Raw genomic sequence first — 18949 nt, 5'->3', positions numbered from 1 at the left:
AGCTCGCCACCATTGGACTCTGGAGCAGTGGAAACTCGTTCTCTGGAGTGATGAATCACGCTTCACCATCTGGTAGTCCGACAGATGAATCTGGGTCTGGCGGATGCCAGGAGAACGCTACCTATCTGAATGCATAGTGCCAACTGTAAAGTTTGGTGGAGGAGGAATAATGGTCTGGGGCTGTTTTTCATGGTTCGGCTAGGCCCCTTAGTTCCAGTGAAAATCTTAACGCTACAGCGTACAATGATGTTCTAGACAATTCTGTGCTTCAAACTTTGTGGCAACAGTTTGGGGAAGATCCTGTTTCAGCATGACAATGCCCCCGTGGACAAAGCGAGGTCCATACAGATATGGTTTGTCGAGATCGGTGTTGAACAACTTGACTGGCCTGCACAGAGCCCTGACCTCAACCCTATCGAACACCTTTGGGATGAAGTTTAACACCGACTGCGAACCAGGTCTAATCTCCCAACATCAGTGCCCGACCTCACTAATGCTCTCGTGGCTGAATGGAAGCAAGCCCCCGCAGTAATGTTCCGACATCTAGTGGGAAGCCTTACCAGAAGAGCGGAGGCTGTTATAACAGCAAAGGGGGGGACCAACTCCATATTACCGGCCATGATTTCAGAATGAGATGTTCGACAAGCAGGTGTCCACATACTTTTGGCCATTTAGTGTAGCATCTGGAAGTAGTGCACAAAGCTGGTAGCCAAAGTTCCAGAAATGTGTGAAAAAGGAGAAATCTATAGGCCTACACATGATGATAATAAACAGAGATATCCACATACTGCACCTCTGGCCATGTAGTGTATGTCTGTCTATAACATTTGCAGGAATTGATTCAGAGTTTACTTGTTCAACCTCTCTGGGGATTCAAAACATATCTTTCATATTATAAAAACATGAATGTCTACCTAGTCATTTCTCTAATCTTTACCACAAAAAAAAGTCAACAGAAGAATGCAAGCAACACAGCAAAAGCAGTCTTAAAACTTCTATCGCCATAGCGACCAATAGACTACCATACATCTTCATGCAACTGTGTACAGAAGCTCAGCAAGTAAACTTTTGAAAAAATCTAAATGTAAATAAATCCATCTGTTGAAACGTGAATATAAGTAACAGCGGTGAAATAATACGATTAAATGTGATCAAAGAGTTAAACATGACATTTCCAGTCTCAACATTATTTGAAATGCAGGTAATTTTTCCAATATGAATTTGTCAAACAGCATCATTGTAAAGGAAGATTAGAATGATTAAGGGGTTGCGAACTACGACGTGTACTCCTGTGAGACCAATATATTTGATCTGGGACTGTGTATACACTGTATCTGTGTTACTGAACAACCTCTAGGTTGGAAACAAAGGGAAACAATCTGTCAATGTATTCATGGAAGTGGTGTACAGAATAAAATATCTTGAAGGAGACTGTGGTCCCGGGAGTTTGTTTGTTTCTATTAATTTCCATGATAGAATTTTTCCCCCTCAGGCGCATACTCCCTAATTATTTTAGAATTCGCTTTCCATTTAGACTTTCCTAAAAGCCAAACAAGAAACGAATGACTCGACTTTGAAGTCATTGCTGGAGAGCCTTTCGTGACCACTACAGATGACCTCAACTTCATAATGATCTGCTGCCTAAACGGGATTTCTTGCTTATGCATAAACTCGAAGCAACCAGAACACACACTCACTCTATGTTGAGCTAGTTCCATTTCTGTTTTGCAGTGGATTTACTCTTAGAAGCTGACATGAGTTACTTTCAAGCGTCATTGGTCTGAGAAAAACGAAACAAAGCAGTAGGCTCTCCCTAGAGGTTCACAAAAGCAAGTCAGAGCAGCTGTAGTTTTTCTGATGGAATTATACATTCTGAGAGAGCGCACTTTTCTCGTGGCGACAAGCAAGTGATCATTTCCATTGGCTATATTTTTCAGCAGTCGACTATATCGCTCCAAAACTTTGGATCTAGTGTTTTGACTTCAAATAGTAGTGTTTTTATAACTATCGATTGGGACGGTCACATACAGGGAACCTGCTACATCACTCTGTGTGCCTGCCGACTGCGAGTCGTGCGTCAAAGGCTCATCGACATTTTCCACAGGCGGCGCCTCGCAGTTGTTTCAGTAGAGAGTTTGGAATAAATTGGACCAAAGTGACAGAATACGTCTGGATTCCTACGGAGTACTGAACCAATCGTTCCCTTGTCTGTGGATAGTACTACTTTCACAAACATAGCTATAGTCTCTCTCTCGCTCTCTCTCTCTCTCTCTCACTCTCTCTCACTGTGCGAGCCCTCCCTCTCCTCTCTCCCTTGAAAGCGGATTATTTAGTATAAAGCAGCTACCATCGACATGTGAGTAAACTGAATTGTATCCTGTTTTTTAATTCAGCTAAATGTATACGATGTATTTCTAAAATAGTGTCTGATAGAGATACGGTGTGTTAAATAATGATTTTAGGATGTTAGAGAAAGTGTTTGTTTTGGGTATTGTCAACTAAATGCAATTATGGGTTAGGGTTCTGCTAAACTAAAGCTCTATTAAAACAGTTGCTGTTATATATTTATTTTAGTATTCCAATAGTCTACCCGAAAAGGTCAAATACATCACAGAAAGCAGGCCTATTACAATGAAATGTTAGGCTACATGTCTCTCAGTATATTGTCAGTCTCACCATATCAATAGTAGAATGACTCATTCATCAATGACTCAGTCAATATTCATCACCGTGCTCAACTTCATATTGGCTTTTATGAAGTGTTGCAGTGTTTAAAAAATACATCATTTTGATCGTTGTTTTTTTAATCTACTCAGTCACTAGCCCACAGCCCTTTGCCTGGCTTGTTTATCTGGAACAAGATGCATCCATCTTTGTTAAGAGCAGCCTTCATGGCTTTTTCCCACTAATCCCTCTCCATTTTGCCAGTGGAAATCAAGCCTGTCTAATACAGGCTCTGTACCATATCAAACCAGAGTGGTTGTTCGGTCAGGGTTTGCTCAGACATGATGATATGATTTGCCTTTATAGTTTAAACATAATATGGACAATTTTATACCATAGCCAATATATAAAAACAACTGACAAAAACGGCTTATTAATAGTTAGTGTTTGAAGAGGCCCACTTCAGTTCTTCTTCACTTAGATGCTAATGCTAGTATAGGCTACTTACTATATGGCTCAGATAAAATCAAAGTCTATGTGCGTGCAGCAAAATGGTTATGTTTTTATTTCCTAACGATGCAGGAAAATGTCAAACAGGTACACAAATAATCCGTTTTGGTGGGTTTTTGTCAGTTCCTGTTGTTAGGAACCTAATGCCTCTCTCTCTCCGCAGGTCGACCCCAGACGCAGGAACCTCGGGAGCCGCTGAGGGAGAGGGGGGGCCTTCGGCCCCAGCACCCAACCTCACCAGTAACCGACGACTACAGCAGACACAGGCACAGGTGGACGAGGTAAGACTCGGAGAAGAGGACCGTTTTTTAAAAGTGTTGTTCTTGATGATATGTCAGTGTGATTCATTTATTTAGACGATCATGTAAACAACCTTTATCTGTCAGGGATGTACAGAAGGCTTATATGTGAAGCAAACATTTATAAAGACCAGGTGGAAGGTGGGATGAAACGATAATGAAGGGTATGAATGGAGGGAAGGAGGAAAGGATAAAGCCAGGGGAAAGAAGAGATGAGAGGATAAAGGGTACTCTCTTTACTGTAGTACGACGTAAGATGAAAATTGTTCCTGAGAAAATCAAAGTCAAGAACGATGGGAGGATGGGGCTCCTAGGTGGAGAAGATGGGCAAGCTGATGGGAGGCAGGAAGGGATTAAAGGATGAGTGGTCCATAAAAGGAAGAATGATCGAAGAAAAGAGGGATGAGTCAGTGAGAGGTTACAGGGGCGGAAAACATTGATCACAGAGAGAGACAACCTGACGTATTCTCCAGCCATCTGTGTGAGTCACATCAACATTTTAAAGTTGAGGTTTACACATCCTTTGTAATCACTCATAATGAGGATGAACAGGGCCCATAGAGGTAAAAACGTTGCTATTGAAATACCGTAGCATTCAATCAACGATTCACAACATCCGTTCTGATCAGACGTGATTGATTACCTGGTCATTGGGTAATGTCGACTCTGTCCTGTCCTTACCGTCTACCGTACATCACTGACATTGGCAGTTAAAAGTTCACATTACTTCTACTCTGTCAGAATTGATTTCCCGACCATTCGGGGCAATGCTAGCCTCCACTGCAGACGTTCTACAGGTAACTGACAAAATAATGGAAACATTTGAGTAAATGAGGGCTACAAAGTATATTGAAAGAGGGCGCTTCCCCACAGGTGTGGTTGAGGAGTTAATTAAGCAATTAACATCCCATCGTGCTTAGGCTCATGTATAAAAAAAATGTTGGGCAGGCTATTATTTTGGCTACCATGGCTATGCCCCCATAGGATGACAATGCCCCCCACAGGGAACTCTTGGTCACTAATGGTTTGATGAGCATGAACATGGTGTAAACCATCTGCCATGGCCGTCTTAGTCACCAGATTTCAACCCAACTGAACACTTATGGGAGATTCTGGAGTGGTGCCTGAGACAGCGTTTTCAACCACCATCAACAAAACACCAAATTATGGAGTTTCTTGTGGAAGAATGGTGTCACATCCCTCCAATAGAGTTCCAGACACGTATAGAATCTATGCCACGGTGCATTGAAGCTGTTCTGCCTCGTGGTGCCCCAACGCCCTATTAACACACTTTATGTTGGTGTTTCCTTTATTTTTGGCAGATACCTGTAGGTTTCTTCATCAACAAGAATACAGTGTTGAGGTCTGGTAAGGCCAAACTAGCATGATGCTGACTGTCCTCTCCTTTCTACTCCTGTCTCCTATAGGTTGTGGACATCATGCGTGTGAACGTGGACAAGGTGTTGGAGAGGGATCAGAGACTGTCAGAGCTGGACGACAGGGCCGACGCGCTGCAAGCCGGGGCCTCACAGTTCGAGAGCAGCGCTGCCAAGCTGAAGAACAAGTACTGGTGGAAAAACCTCAAGGTTCGTGTTTGTGCGTGTGCGTATGTGACCGACTGGGGTCAAACCTGGTTCTCCTACACGCCGTAGGTCTGTATTAGCCCTCTGAGTTAACGCCTATACATTACTTCAGGGGGCTAACACAAGTCTTCAGGTCTCATGCAACTCTTCACACAAGCAGGAGTCATTTGTAAAATAACCTTCACATAGGTCACTCTTTAATTATAAAGTGAGTTTGCTGTTTTATGCTTAGGCTTGCATAGTGCAGGCTACCATAGCATGGCCGTCACACACTAACTGTATGTCATGATAAGGTATTGGTGTATTTCCACAGTGCTCAGACATTTTATACAAATGATGTCCCTATACAGAGAGAACTCTCTCTCCAACATATCAGACCTGGGTTCATAGATTATTTGAAATCCTTCACTTTAGCTGCGCTTGACTGAGCTTACCTGGAACCAACAGAATATGGAACCAACAGAACATTCCCAAAAGTGCAAATCCTGCCAGTCTATGTGACCCTTTGCCTCTACAACTACCATCTTAGGCCTTTGTTTTCTCCTTTCTCCTGTGACCTCACTTAGAGCTCTATTCACTCTGTATCGCTGAAGTGTTAGATTGCACAGTAGGAATGTAACTTGAATTTTCAGTTGAGCCGACATATGCAACGTTTTTTTATTGTGAATGCAGCCGCTAACACGGGAACATTGCCTTGAAATTTCAGTCACGCTGTAATGTTGAACTTCGGCGATACGGATTGAATAGAGTCCTTACTAGATACACAATGTAGATCCTTCTATCAACCATGCTTCAATCCACCTTTCTTACAGCATGAATTTATAAACCCTCAACCACCCCCCTCTGCTTTTGAGCACAGATGGCTGTCCCGTCGCCCGTCCAATCACGTGTGTCCATTGAGGAGGGGGAGTGGTTAGAAATCCCAATCTGGATTACAGTGTGATGCAGGATTATAAACTCAGCTGTGGCTCGACTCGTGATGTAACCCCTACAGCTCATCCCTCTCTCCCTCTCACTCTAATGCTCCCTCTATTCCTCTCTTCCTCTGTTATGTACTAACCCTCCCTTCCTCTCTCTCTCTCTTTCGCCCTCTCGCTCACGATCCCCTTGTATAATCTGTCATCCAGTCTCCGCCCCAATAGTTTATTTGTATTTTTCTCCTCTCTTATGCGCTACAGAGCCGGCTCTAATATAATATTCATCACGGCTAACCTCTCTCTGAAATGGAATCATTCTTTGCCATACAGGCATAAACCACATCACACCGGTGTACCTGTTTAGGTCATTTCTGATGTAAAAAGGTCTTTAGAAATGAATGTGATTTGATGATTGGCTCGCAGTAGTGTCATAGTCATGCTTACGTCTTCTTGGCATATAATCCACATGGGACGTTCTGCAGCAGTATTATAGTGCTTTGGTTTATAAACTCAGCAAAAAAAAGAAAGGTCCTCTCACTGTCAACTGCGTTTATTATCAGCAAATTTCACATTTGTTCATACAAATATTTACACAACAATATTCAACAACTGTGACACAAACTGAACAAGTTCCACAGACATGTGACTAACAGAAATTGAATAATGTGTCCCTGAACAAAGGGGGGGTCAAAATCAAAAGTAACAGTCAGTATCTGGTGTGGCCACCAGCTGCATTAAGTACTGCAGTGCATCTCCTCCTCATGGACTGCACCAGATTTGCCAGTTCTTGCTGTGAGATGTTACCCCACTCTTCCACCAAGGCAACTGCAAGTTCCCGGACATTTCTGTGGGGAATGTCCCTAGCCCTCACTCCCGATCCAACAGGTCCCAGACGTGCTCAATGGGATTGAGATCTGTGCTCTTCGCTGGCCATGGCAGAACACTGACATTCCTGTCTTGCAGGAAATCACGCACAGAACGAGCAGTATGGCTGGTGGCATTGTCATGCTGGAGGGCCATGTCAGGATGAGCCTGTAGGAAGGGTACCACATGAGGGAGGATGTCTTCCCTGTAACGCACAGCGTTGAGATTGCCTGCAATGACAACAAGCTCAGTCCGATGATGCTGTGACACACCGCTCCAGACCATGACGGACCCTCCACCTCCAAATCGATCCCGCTCCAGAGTACAGGCCTCGGTGTAACGCTCATTCCTTCGACGATAAACGCGAATCCGTCCATCATCCCTGGTGAGACAAAACCACGACTCGTCAGTGAAGAGCACTTTTTGCCAGTCCTGTCTGTTCCAGTGATGGTGGGTTTGTGCCCATAGGCGACGTTGTCCTCTGGTGAGGACCAGCCTTACAACAGGCCTACAAGCCCTCAGTCCAGCCTCTCTCAGCCTATTGCGGACAGTCTGAGCACTGATGGAGGGATTGTGCGTTCCTGGTGTAACTCGGGCAGTTGTTGTTGCCATCCTGTACCTGTCCGGCAGGTGTGATGTTCGGCTGTACCGATCCTGTGCAGGTGTTGTTACACGCAGTCTGCCATTGCGAGGAAGATCAGCTGTCCGTCCTATCTTCCTGTAGCGCTGTCTTAGGCGTCTCACAGTATGGACATTGCAATTTATTGCCCTGGCCACATCTGCAGTCCTCATGCCTCCTTGCAGCATGCCTAAGGCACGTTCACGCAGATGAGCAGGGACCCTGGGCATCTTTCTTTTGGTGTTTTTCAGAGTCAGTAGAAAGGCCTCTTATGTCCTAAGTTTTCATAACTGTGACCTTAATTGCCTACCGTCTAAGCTGTTAGTGTCTTAACGACCGTTCCACAGGTGCATGGTCATTAATTGTTTATGGTTCATTGAACACGCATGGGAATAAGTGTTTATACCCTTTACAATGAAGATCTGTGAAGTTATTTGGATGTTTACGAATTATCTTTGAAAGACATGGTCCTGAAAAAGGGACGTTTCTTTTTTTTCTGAGTTTACTATGGCTGGGATTCAATGTAAGGGACATTATAGAGCAGACTTTTAAAGGTCATTTACGCTTCAACCGACATGTGCATGCATTTTGCTTTGGAAATTGCCTTTTAAAAAGGTTGGCTTCCCAGTCCGCTGCTCTTGGATTGAATCCCGGCCTATGTGACGCACTACATTTTGATCTGTTTATGATCAGTAGCTGATCTACTCTACATTGTAAATAACCACGAGAGAGATGGAGAGAAGCAACAGCAAGCAATATACACTATATATACAAAGTATGTGGACGCCACTTCAAATTAGTGGATTCGGCTATTTCAGCCACACCCGCTGCTGACAGGTGTATAAAATCGAGCACACTGCCATGCAATCTCCATAGACAAACATTGGCAGTAGAATGGCCTTACTGAAGAACTCAGTGACTTTCAACATGGCACCATCGTAGGAGGCCACCTTTCCATCAAGTCAGTTTGCCAGATTTCTGCCTTGCTAGAGCTGCCCCGCTCAACTGTAAGTGCTTTTATAGTGAAGTGGAAACGTCTAGGAGCAACAACAGCTCAGCCGCGGAGTGGTAGGCCACACAAGCCCACAGAACGGGACCGGCGAGTGCTGAAGCGTCGGGAGCTTCATGAAATGGGTTTCTATGGCCGAGCATAGTTTGCGCTAGGCCCTTAGTTCAAGTGAAGGGAAATCTTAACGCTAAAGCATACAATTACATTCTAGACTATTCTGTGCTTCCAACTTTTGGGCCATGGAAAACCAACAGTTTGCTCCATACAGAAATGCGAGGTCCATTCAGAAATGGTTTGTCGAGATCGTAGTGGAAGAACTTGACTGGCCTGCACAGAGCCCTGACCTTAACCCCATCGAACACCTTTGGGATGAATTGGAACACCAACTGCGAGCCAGGCTTAATCGGCCAACTTCAGTGCCCGACCTCACTAATGCTCTTGTGGCTGAATGGAAGCAAGTCCCCGCAGCAATGTTCCAACATCTAGTGGAAAGCCTTCCCAGAAGAGTGGAGGCTGTTATAGCAGCAAAGGGGGGACCAACTCCATATTAATGCCCATGATTTTGGAATGAGTTTTTCGATGAGCAGGTGTCCACATACTTTTGGTTATGTAGTGTATATGCAAAGAGCAAGGTTACAGCTGTCATGATGAGAGAGTAACATTGAAGGGATTTTAGATTCAGCCCTCTCCAGATTTAAAAATGATACAGAAATGTGTTAGAGATTAATATAGAAGTGTTCATATTTGAAGGTTTTATATCGTTTTTTTTCAGATGATGATCATAATGGGAATCATAGGAGTCATATGTGTTGGAGTTGTCTTCTGTAAGTACCATATATATCTATACTGAATCAAAATATAAACGCATGTAAAGTGATGGGCCCATGTTTCATGAGCTGAGATAAGATCCCCAAAATTTGCCATACACACAAAAAGCTTTTCTATAAAATGTTGTGCACTAATTTGTTTACATCCCTGTCAGTGAGCAGTTCTCCTTTGCCAAGATAATCCATCCCCCTGACATGTGGCATATCAAGAAGCTGATTAGACAGCATGAAAGGCCACTCAAATCTGCAGTTTTGTCACAACACAATGCCACAGATGTCTCAAGTTTTGAGACATCCGTCGTTTTAGCAAATTTGGCAGTTTGTCCAACTGGCCTCACAACCGCAGACCACATGTAACCACGCCAGCCCAGGATCTCCACATCCGGCTTCTTCACCTGTGGGATTATCTGAGACCAGCCAATGAAACTGAGGAGTATTTATGTCTGTAATAAAGCCCTTTTGTGGGGAAAAACTCATTCTGATTGGCTGGGCCTGGCTCCCAAGTGGGTGGGCCTATGCTCTCCCAGGCCCACCCACAGCTATGCCCCTGCCCAGTCGTGTGAAATCCATAGATTTGGGCCTAATTTATTTATTTCAATTGACTGATTTCCTTATATCAACTGTAACTTAGTAAAATCATTGTTTTATGTTGCGTTTATATTTTTTGTTCAGTATACATTTTCACTTACAAAGTCTGCTTCACTTGAGTTTTGTGAAACACATGCACATTTATTTTTGTATTGCTGTAGCCTGTAGTCAAAAGTAGGAAACAACTGTTTACTCTGTGATATTTACAGTGTATTCGGGAAGTAGTCAGACCCCTGTACTTTTCCCACATTTTGTTACGTTACAGCCTTATTCTAAAATGGATAAAATATTTTTTTCCCCTCATCAATCTACAGACAATACTCCTAATGACAAAGCAAAAACAGGTTTTTAGAAATTTTTGCAAACGTATAAAAAAACTGATATCACATTTACATAAGTATTCAGAACCTTTACTTTGGCAGTGATTACAGCCTCACGTCTTCTTGGGTATGATGCTACGAGCTTGGCACACCTGTATTTGGGGAGTTTCTCCCATTCTTCTCTGCAGATCCTCTCAAGCTCTGTCAGGTTGGATGGGGAGTGCTGCACAGCTATTTTCAGGTCTCTCCAGAGATGTTAGATAGGGTTCAAGTCCGGACACTGGCTGGGCCACCCAAGGACATTCAAAGACTTGTCCCAAAGCCACTCCTGCGTTGTCTTGGCTGTGTGCTTAGGGTTGTTGTCCTGTTGGAAGGTGAACCTTCACCCCAGTCTGAGGTCCTGAGCGTTCTGGAGCAAGTTTTTATCAAGGATCTCTGTACTTTGCTCTGGTCATTTTTCCCTCGATCCTGACTAGTCTCCCAATCCCTGCCTCTGAAAAACATCCCCACAGCATGATGCTACCACCATCATGCTTCACCGTAGGGATGGTGCTAGGTTTCCTACAGATGTGACGCTTGGCATTCAGGCCAAAGAGTTCAATCTTGGTTTCATCAGACCAGAGAATCTTCGTTTCATCAGACCAGAGAATCTTGTTTCTCATCTCTTGTTTCGCCACTCTACCATAAAGGCCTGATTGGTGGAGTGCTGCAGAGGTGGTTGTCCTTTTGGTAGGTTCTCCCATCTCCACAGAGGAACTCTGGAGCTCTGTCAGAGAGACCATCGGGTTCTTGGTCACCTCCCTGTCCAAGGCCCTTCTCCCCCGATTGCTCAGTTTGGCCGGGTAACCAGCTCTAGGAAGAGTCTTGGTGGTTCCAAACTTCTTCCATTTAAGAATGATGGAGGCCACTGTGTTCTTTTGGACCTTCAATGCTGCAGAAATGTTTTGGTACCCCTTCCCCAGATCTGTGCCTCGACACAATCCTGTCTCGGAGCTCTACGGACAATTCCTTCAATCTCATTTCTTGGTTTGTGCTCTGACATGCAGTCAACTGTGGGACCTTATATAGACCGGTGTGTGCCTTTCCAAATCATGTCCAATCAATTGAATTTACCACAGGTGGACTCCTAGTTGTAGAAACAGGAAACAGGATGCACCCGAGCTCAATTTCGAGTCTCATAAAGTCTTTGAATACTTATGTAAATAAGATATTTTGTTTTAAATTTTTAATACAATTGCAAAAATTTCTAAAAACCTGTTTTCACTTTGTCATTACGGGGTATTGTGTAGATTGATGAGAAAAATGTATTTAATCAATTTTTAGAATAAGGCTGTAACGTAACAAAATGTGGAAGAGGTCTGAATACTTTCCGAAGGCACTGTACATGGTTTCTTTCATCTTCTCCCTTGCAGTGTATTTCTATTATTGAGCTGGCCTCTTCAGGGACGGACAACAAGCGCAAGACGAGATACTGAAATGCCGCCAAATCCACGTGTGAATCCAGCCTTCCCTTTACCCCTCCTCTCCTTCATCCCCCTCTTCTTACCAATGCCTTCCATCTGAAAACCACCATGCACGCGTAGACGTCGGCGCACTGCCTCTCCCTCTTCTATCCTCACGGGTTGTTCTCTGCCGCTGTGTCCTTGAGCAAGGCACTTAATCCCTACAATTGCTCTGGCGGCGCTGCTCGGTGGCTGACGCTGTGCTTCCCCGGACCTTGTGGGTGTGTGTGTGTGTAAGGTTGGGTATTGTGACAGCAAATCAATCAACTTCTGTTGTAAAATGGACAATAAAGTATCTATTCTATTTTTGGCGCTCTCTCCAAGTCTTTTTGTCTTTCTTCACCCCCCCCCCCCCCATTTGTGATTACACAAGGCTTATAACATTTAATGACTGCATGGACTTCTCTGATATATTGAGGGGGGGAAGGCGGGGGGACCACATGGACAAAAGTTATAGAGCTGGAACAAAGGGGGAGCATGAATCCCGTTTCAAAAACGAACCCCGATCGCTCCATGTTGAATGAGTTTCCCTCCATTTTTTTCCCCAATCAATGATCGTCTCTTCTGTTTTTCAAATTATTATGCACGTCTTGTGAACTACTTGTTAGGTATTATAGTGGTCTTTTGATATCCACATGTCCTTTGTTTCTCTCCCTTAAGACCTGTATACCTCCCTCCAATCTAACTTCACTGTAAAAAGGTACAATAATAGCAAAGAAAGACAACAGGTTATGAGAACTAAACACACCCCCATGTAGGTTTATGACAGTAAACAGAGGGAAATAATATAGTTCACCCAGTTTACTTTAGTGGACAATCTGCACGGATGTAAAATATCATACTTAATGGCATGTTTCAGATTTACGTACAGAATAATAAGAAATGTTCTGAGACCAGGTAGCTATAGATGACTAACAAATCAACCAATATTTGGATATTGCCACCTAGTTTATCCCCTGAAAGTAAGTTAGCTGATTAAAACTAACACGATCTGTTACTGGGTAGTTCATGATAATTTTGGCCAAAAACCTGGTTGCTGAAACTTGCCCGCAAGTGATTTTCCAGCAAGATAAGAACCTCAAGCACACATCTAAACCCACAATTGTATCTGCTTATTTGTGGGTTCTATCCATAGAGATCCTATTATATTACTAAAGGGCGTATGGCATATATCCTCAAAGTTCCATAATGGGACCAAAATGGCAGCCATCTTGGTCAGGGAGGAATCCAAAACCAGTCTAATTGGAATGAATGGTCTAATTGGAATGAATGGCAGTAAAGGCATAGTGGAATGAATGGCAGTAAAGGCATAGGTGATGCATTTCCTGCTTTTACATATGTAGGAAAATAAAAAGCATGTGATGTCATAAATTGTGTAATGGGATTTTAGTCAACCCAAAATATTGTCATCTAATAAATAGTTTGAGTTTTATACACATTTTCTGTATAAATATCAAATTTGTTCTTGGAAAGCTGTGAGTGCCATTATATGATACAATATCAGTAGTTGTTGCATTTACTACTTGTCAAGCCCAAATCAAACGAAAAACGTTTTTATTTTTTACAAGCAGGAATGAGAGAATACAGACGGGCCGCGAGCGTCAACACCGTCAACGGCATCATGTGCTTTAAATTAGAAAGCACGTTTATGAAGTGAGCAGATAAATTGCCAGAAAATAGACGTTGTGCATGTCAGAAATTAACATTTATAGTTAAATGTAAAAAGTTTAGCTGCCAGTGTCAATAATACATATTTGAAAACAATAACTTTATGCCTACCTGTTAATTTCGACACAGGCATATAGCCTAGGTAGGCTATGGCTGGGAAACTAAAGGAACTCTCTCCAAGAGAGAATACTGTTATGTAGAAAGAATGAGACTAGCTCAATTCTTTATAAACCGCTACAGTAGGGGTAGCTACAACTCTCCTTGTGACCCAACATAACAGGAGGCCGATACAGTGGCTCCCGTAGGACATATAAAGTGAGTAAAAAAGGAACACAACAATAATTGACAAGGGCTACAAAGCGAACATAAAAATACAGCCGTTTATTATGGATTCTCACGACATTAAATTGGCATACTCTACGTAATGTATGTGAATTGACGCGCTCTACTCTCGCAAGCAAATTTTGACACCGTCGACGGCGTCGCTCTGTGTGGTTTCGGCTTAAGGCCTATCAACAGATTTGAGACGGTGTATGGCTGTGGATTGACTAAATTGTTTGAATGGAATGTTGGCATATTTAGGGTTAATACAAAAAGATTGAGTCATTCCTCTAAAACTGTCTTGCTAGCTAACATACAGTGCAGGTAAATTCTTCACAATATCTTACCACAGTACTGGCAAACCATGGTTGACAAACTCCCTGACCAATAGGACTGATCTTTGGACCATCATAAGATGGTTCATGACCATTCTAACATACACAATTCCTAATTATATAAATAATTATTTGCATCATTTCTAATCCCCTTTAAATTATTCCCCTACCACCCCTCCTGATTGCACTAAACTAATGGACAACCATAATTCTACTAACAGCTATACAGCTATTTTCACTCACATGTACGGAACATGTAGTTAAATAATTATACATACAGTACCAGTCAAAAGTTTGGACACACCTACACATTCAAAGATTTTTCTTTATTTTTACATTGTAAGACAAGACATTGACATTAAAACTATGAAATAACATATGGAATCATGTAGTAACCAAAAAAGTGTTAAACAAATCTAAATATATTTTAGATTTGAGATTCTTCAAAGTAGCCACCCTTTGCCTTGACAGCTTTGCACACTCTTGGCTGGTTACTACATGATTCCATATGTGTTATTTCATAGTTGATGTCAATGTCTAGTTTTACAATGTAGAAAATAGTAAAAATAAAGAAAAACCCTTGAATTAGTAGGTTTGTCCAAACTTTTGACTCGTACTGTACATTCCTAATTTTCTCTTTCTGCAAATCCTGGATTATCACCCACAGTGGCCAATCCATCAATCATTCTTCAAGCCTCAAATGTCCACAGATTAAACTATCTTTCCAAGTATAATGCCATTTTGCAATTGAAACCCATTGAAAACCTATGGTTGGAATTGAAGAGGGCGGTCCATAAACGCAGACGAAGGATATCAAGGATCTGGAATGAACGTGAGGAATTCATTTTGACCCCTACCTTTAAAAAATAAATGAATTGTTAAACAAAATCTCATGTGAGCAATTGTATAAAATAATATTTCCCTTTTTTTTCTTTTTTAACATACAATATAGCTCAGTATTTCAATTATATATTTTTGTCATTTTTGCTCATCTTTATCAAGGGTGTCAATCATTTCGGACTACACTGAATTTCGTTAGCCTTGCTTAGGAGGACTTAGTTTGCCCCCACTGCCCTTCCTTCACCCGACAGTTGACTAATGGCAGATGGAAACTAATTTCACACATATAATAGATGTAGCCTAAAAAACAGATTAAATTCAATAGCCTGATGGGTGACAATATTAGGCTATCAATTGCCAATTGTGAATGAAGGATTCAGCACTGAGCAAAGCGCCTCGGTGGGGCTTCGCTCATATGATAACGAGTAATATGTAACGTAACAATTACTATTCTCAAATGTAAGGAGCAGATTACTTTCATGAATCCAAACACTGATCGAGGACCACAAATCCCCAACATTACAATGATGTGTAATGTAGGGGTGTATAATGTAGGGGACTTGTATGGCTATATAAACACAACTTGTTTTTTTGGTGTACCCTCAAAAGTGTTCTACGGTTGAAAGCCAGGCCACATGCTTGACATTTGAACGGCTTCTCTCCAGTATGGATGAGCATATGTCGTTTTCTATCTTTGCTGACATAAAAGCGTTTATCGCACACGGTGCACGGATACGGCCTCTCCCCTGTGTGTCTCCGTAGATGCTCCTGCAGCTCACTCTTCTGCCTACAACCTTTTCCACATTCTTGGCACTTGAATGGCCGTTCTCCAGTGTGTGTCCGGGTGTGTATCCTCAATTCAGCTGTAGATTTGAAACCCTTCCCGCAGAGATCACAGAGGAACGGTCTCTCGCCAGTGTGGATTAACATATGCCTTCTTAACCATACCAACTGAAAAAACTTCTTCCCACAGTCTGGGCAGATGAAAGCGGCATCTTTGTGATGTAACATGTGTTGTTTTAATAGCTCTCTTCTCTGGAACCTTTTCCCACAAGTGGAGCAAGAGTGGGGTTTTCCCTCAACATGACTCTTAGAGTGTGATTGTAGTAGTTTTTCACTCCGGAAACCCTTTCCACACTCGGCGCAGAGGAACGGTTTCTCCCCTGTGTGAATTCGCTCGTGAATAGTTAGGGTATACTGTGTTCGGAATAGTCGCTGGCACACTGAGCATTGGTAAGGAGTGGACTCATTTCTCTGATGTAAGCGCAGCTCAGTTAATGAAACAAAAGTCTTCTGACAAGAAGGGCATGGGAACGGTCCCGTAAATTGATGAGTACGACTGTAGTGGCTCTTCAGGTCCATGCCCTGAGAAAATATCTCTTCACAAAAGGTACACTTCAAAATGTCAGGGCACTTGTTGAGACTTTCCTTTTGGTGAGAAGCAATGTGCCTTACCATGGTTGCTTCAAATTTAAAAGTCTTCTGGCATACAGGACATGCTTTGGGAATTGTCTTTTTATTAGAGGACTGTGCTATAGTGGTGGGAACTTGAGAGGTTGTTGGTTCCTGGGTTGCTGTACTGGAAGGCTGAGGAATCTCATTATTCTTTTCCCTAAGAGCCAGCGACCATGCTGGTCTACTCCCATTTTTGTGACTTCTCTCTAACCGACAACCTCTTTTGCTCTGCTGGTGTCTCTTCCTTTGACTGTGGGATACAAAAGCCTTCAAACATCGGGGACACTTGAAGCGGCTTTTGTCTGGGGCATGGTGGTAAAAATAGTGGCTTTTCAAACTAGACGTTTGTGAAAAAGTTGCATGGCATACAGGGCACGTTTTGGAATGATTTGTATTTACGGAAAGTCCTGGAGTTATGCGGGCAGAAGGGTTTTTTGACCCCAACTCCTTCCTTTTTTTGACGGCGTCGCTTGTAGGACAACCTCTTTTGTTACTCTGGTGTTTCTTCAAAGCACTGAGGAAGGCAAAACCCTTCAGACAAAGAGGACACTTAAAAAGTCTTCTGCCTTTGTGAAACACAATAAGATGCCTTCTCAACATATACTGAAATTGAAAAGTCTCATGGCATAGATGGCATGTTTTTGGATCAGTACTTGCATTACTGGACTCTCCTGCGATCCTGTCCTTTCCATGCTGGTGTTCATTGACCTCCTGTTTCATCATCTCCTCACAATCATTCTGACAATGTTTTTGTAAGTCGTCCGGATTTTCAAAGCCTTCGCCACACTGGGTGCACTGGTGAGGGCTCTGCTCAGTGTGAGTTCTCATGTGTGTCGTAAAATCCTTTGCTTCAACAAAACTCTTCCCACATAAGGAGCATATTTTGGCACGTTTGCTTCTTTTAGAAGACTGCCCTGTGGTATGGGAAACAGGACGAGGATCACCACCTGGTGTTGAGAGGAGAGAAGTACCATTGTTAAAGGACACAGAGGATCAAGATGTCACTCTCAACCCAGTTATTACACACACACACAACTGCCATACATGTCATAAATATATTGTTTAAAAATATTTAAATGTTTTACTCACCTGTCACAAGACCGTTGTCATCAACTTGGGCTCGCGGCATTACGGGCTTTAGTTCCATATCAGACACATCTTCAACTGCCCGTTTTCTTCCAATATTCATTCGGCTGTCACTTTCATCCCTCTTTCTCTCTTCCGTTTGCTCTCTGGTGGGCGTCTCGTCTTTCCCCTTTCTAGAAACCATTTCCTCATTTAGATGCTCCGACTCGACATCCACAGAAGGCCCTTCATCCTGATCTGAAGACATGACTTCATCGGAAACCTTGACAGTTTCCTTGGAACCAGGCATATCGGGCATGGCGGCGAGAAATGTGTGCAGTTCAGAAAAGAACGGACAGGTCGCTCGGCCACTACTGCTTGGGTTCCTCAGTGCTTGTCTGTAGCTGTGCTTCATGTGCTTCATCTTTGATTGGCACTGCTTCCACGTCCTTTTGATGCCGATGTTCTTTAGCCGCTCTGAAACTTCACAGTACGCATGTTTTTTTCGGTAACTCTGCTCCATCATCTGAAGAACCTGTTTGTTTGACCACACGGAGATCAGTGCTTTCGTCCCCTCCAGGGTCCAGGTCCGTGTATCATTGTCTACCAATGTTGTTGAGGACATATCTTCAACCATCTGTTTGCGACAAAGTTTCCTGGGGGGGATTTTCATCTTGCTGTCACTTTGAGGGCTGCAAAAAGCTTCATCCCTCTTTCCCTCTTCTGTTTGCTTTTTGGTGAGGGTCTCGTCTTTCCCTTTTCTAGAAACCATTCCCTCATTTAGATGCTCCGACTCGACATCCGCAGGCCCTTCATCCTGATTCAAAGACACGACTTCATCGGAAACCTTGACAGTTTCCTTGGAACCGGGCATGTCAGGCGTGGCGGCGAGAAATTTGTGCAGTTGAGAAAAGAATGGACACGGTCGGCTGCTTGGGTTCCTCAGTGTTTCTCTGTATCTCCACTTCAAGGCTTTAATCTTATTGTGACACTGCTTCGTCGTCTTTTTGACACCAAGCTCCTTTAAACACTCCGATATCTCACTGTAAACATGTCTTTTTCTATAGCTTTCCTCCATCTTATGAAGGATCTGTTCATCCGACCATACAGAGATGAGTGCCGTTGTCTCATCGGGGGTCCAGCAGGTCCATCCGACGTCGTCTGCTGTCATCGATGACGTTGAGGACACGTCTTCTCCATCTACAATCTCGACCTGTAAAACATTATAAGCCAACTGATGTTGCAGTCTCTCCTCATAGTTCTTCTCTCCCCATTCTTCGTTCCTTCTATCCGTCATTTCCACTGCCTTCTTAACCGTGTCCAAACTCATCCCCAGCTCCTTCTCTGCATTATCTTGCTCTATCAAAGTGTCCATTTCTTTTCTGGGTGCACATGTGGCTACAGACTGGCTATGTGAGCGTGCTTCATCAATGTCCATTTCCACCCTCTCTGAGAACGAGTGAGACAGTGAAGAGAGGATGCGATCATCAGCACAAGATGAATGACCTGAAACATTGAGAAAAAAAGTAGAAAACAATGAAATATTTTGTCTTCCTGTGACTT

General features: G+C 43.0%; 2 protein-coding genes across 2 annotated transcripts; one reads left to right on the top strand and one right to left on the bottom strand.

The window, feature by feature from the left end:
* The first annotated feature begins 1794 nt into the window (after positions 1 to 1794).
* On the top strand, positions 1795 to 11975 carry LOC120022766 (vesicle-associated membrane protein 2-like). Its single transcript, XM_038966760.1, has 5 exons — positions 1795 to 2356; positions 3338 to 3455; positions 4901 to 5059; positions 9238 to 9289; positions 11613 to 11975. Coding segments are annotated over exons 1-5 (348 nt in total). The 5' UTR covers positions 1795 to 2354; the 3' UTR covers positions 11630 to 11975.
* Positions 11976 to 14614: 2639 nt separating this feature from the next.
* LOC120022847 (zinc finger protein 14-like) lies at positions 14615 to 18885 on the bottom strand. The gene is made up of 2 exons (XM_038966885.1): positions 17411 to 18885; positions 14615 to 17268 (listed from the first exon to the last, which is right to left on the bottom strand). Exons 1-2 carry the CDS (start codon positions 18822 to 18824, stop codon positions 15386 to 15388), a joined length of 3297 nt encoding a protein of 1098 aa, XP_038822813.1. The 5' UTR covers positions 18825 to 18885; the 3' UTR covers positions 14615 to 15385.
* Between the last annotated feature and the right edge of the window lie 64 nt (positions 18886 to 18949).

The sequence above is a fragment of the Salvelinus namaycush genome, chromosome 27 (assembly GCF_016432855.1).
Source record: "Salvelinus namaycush isolate Seneca chromosome 27, SaNama_1.0, whole genome shotgun sequence".
NCBI classification, from domain to species: domain Eukaryota; kingdom Metazoa; phylum Chordata; class Actinopteri; order Salmoniformes; family Salmonidae; genus Salvelinus; species Salvelinus namaycush.
The sequence above is the reverse complement of the archived record's forward strand: the minus strand, read 5'-3'. Positions and strand labels throughout refer to the sequence as shown.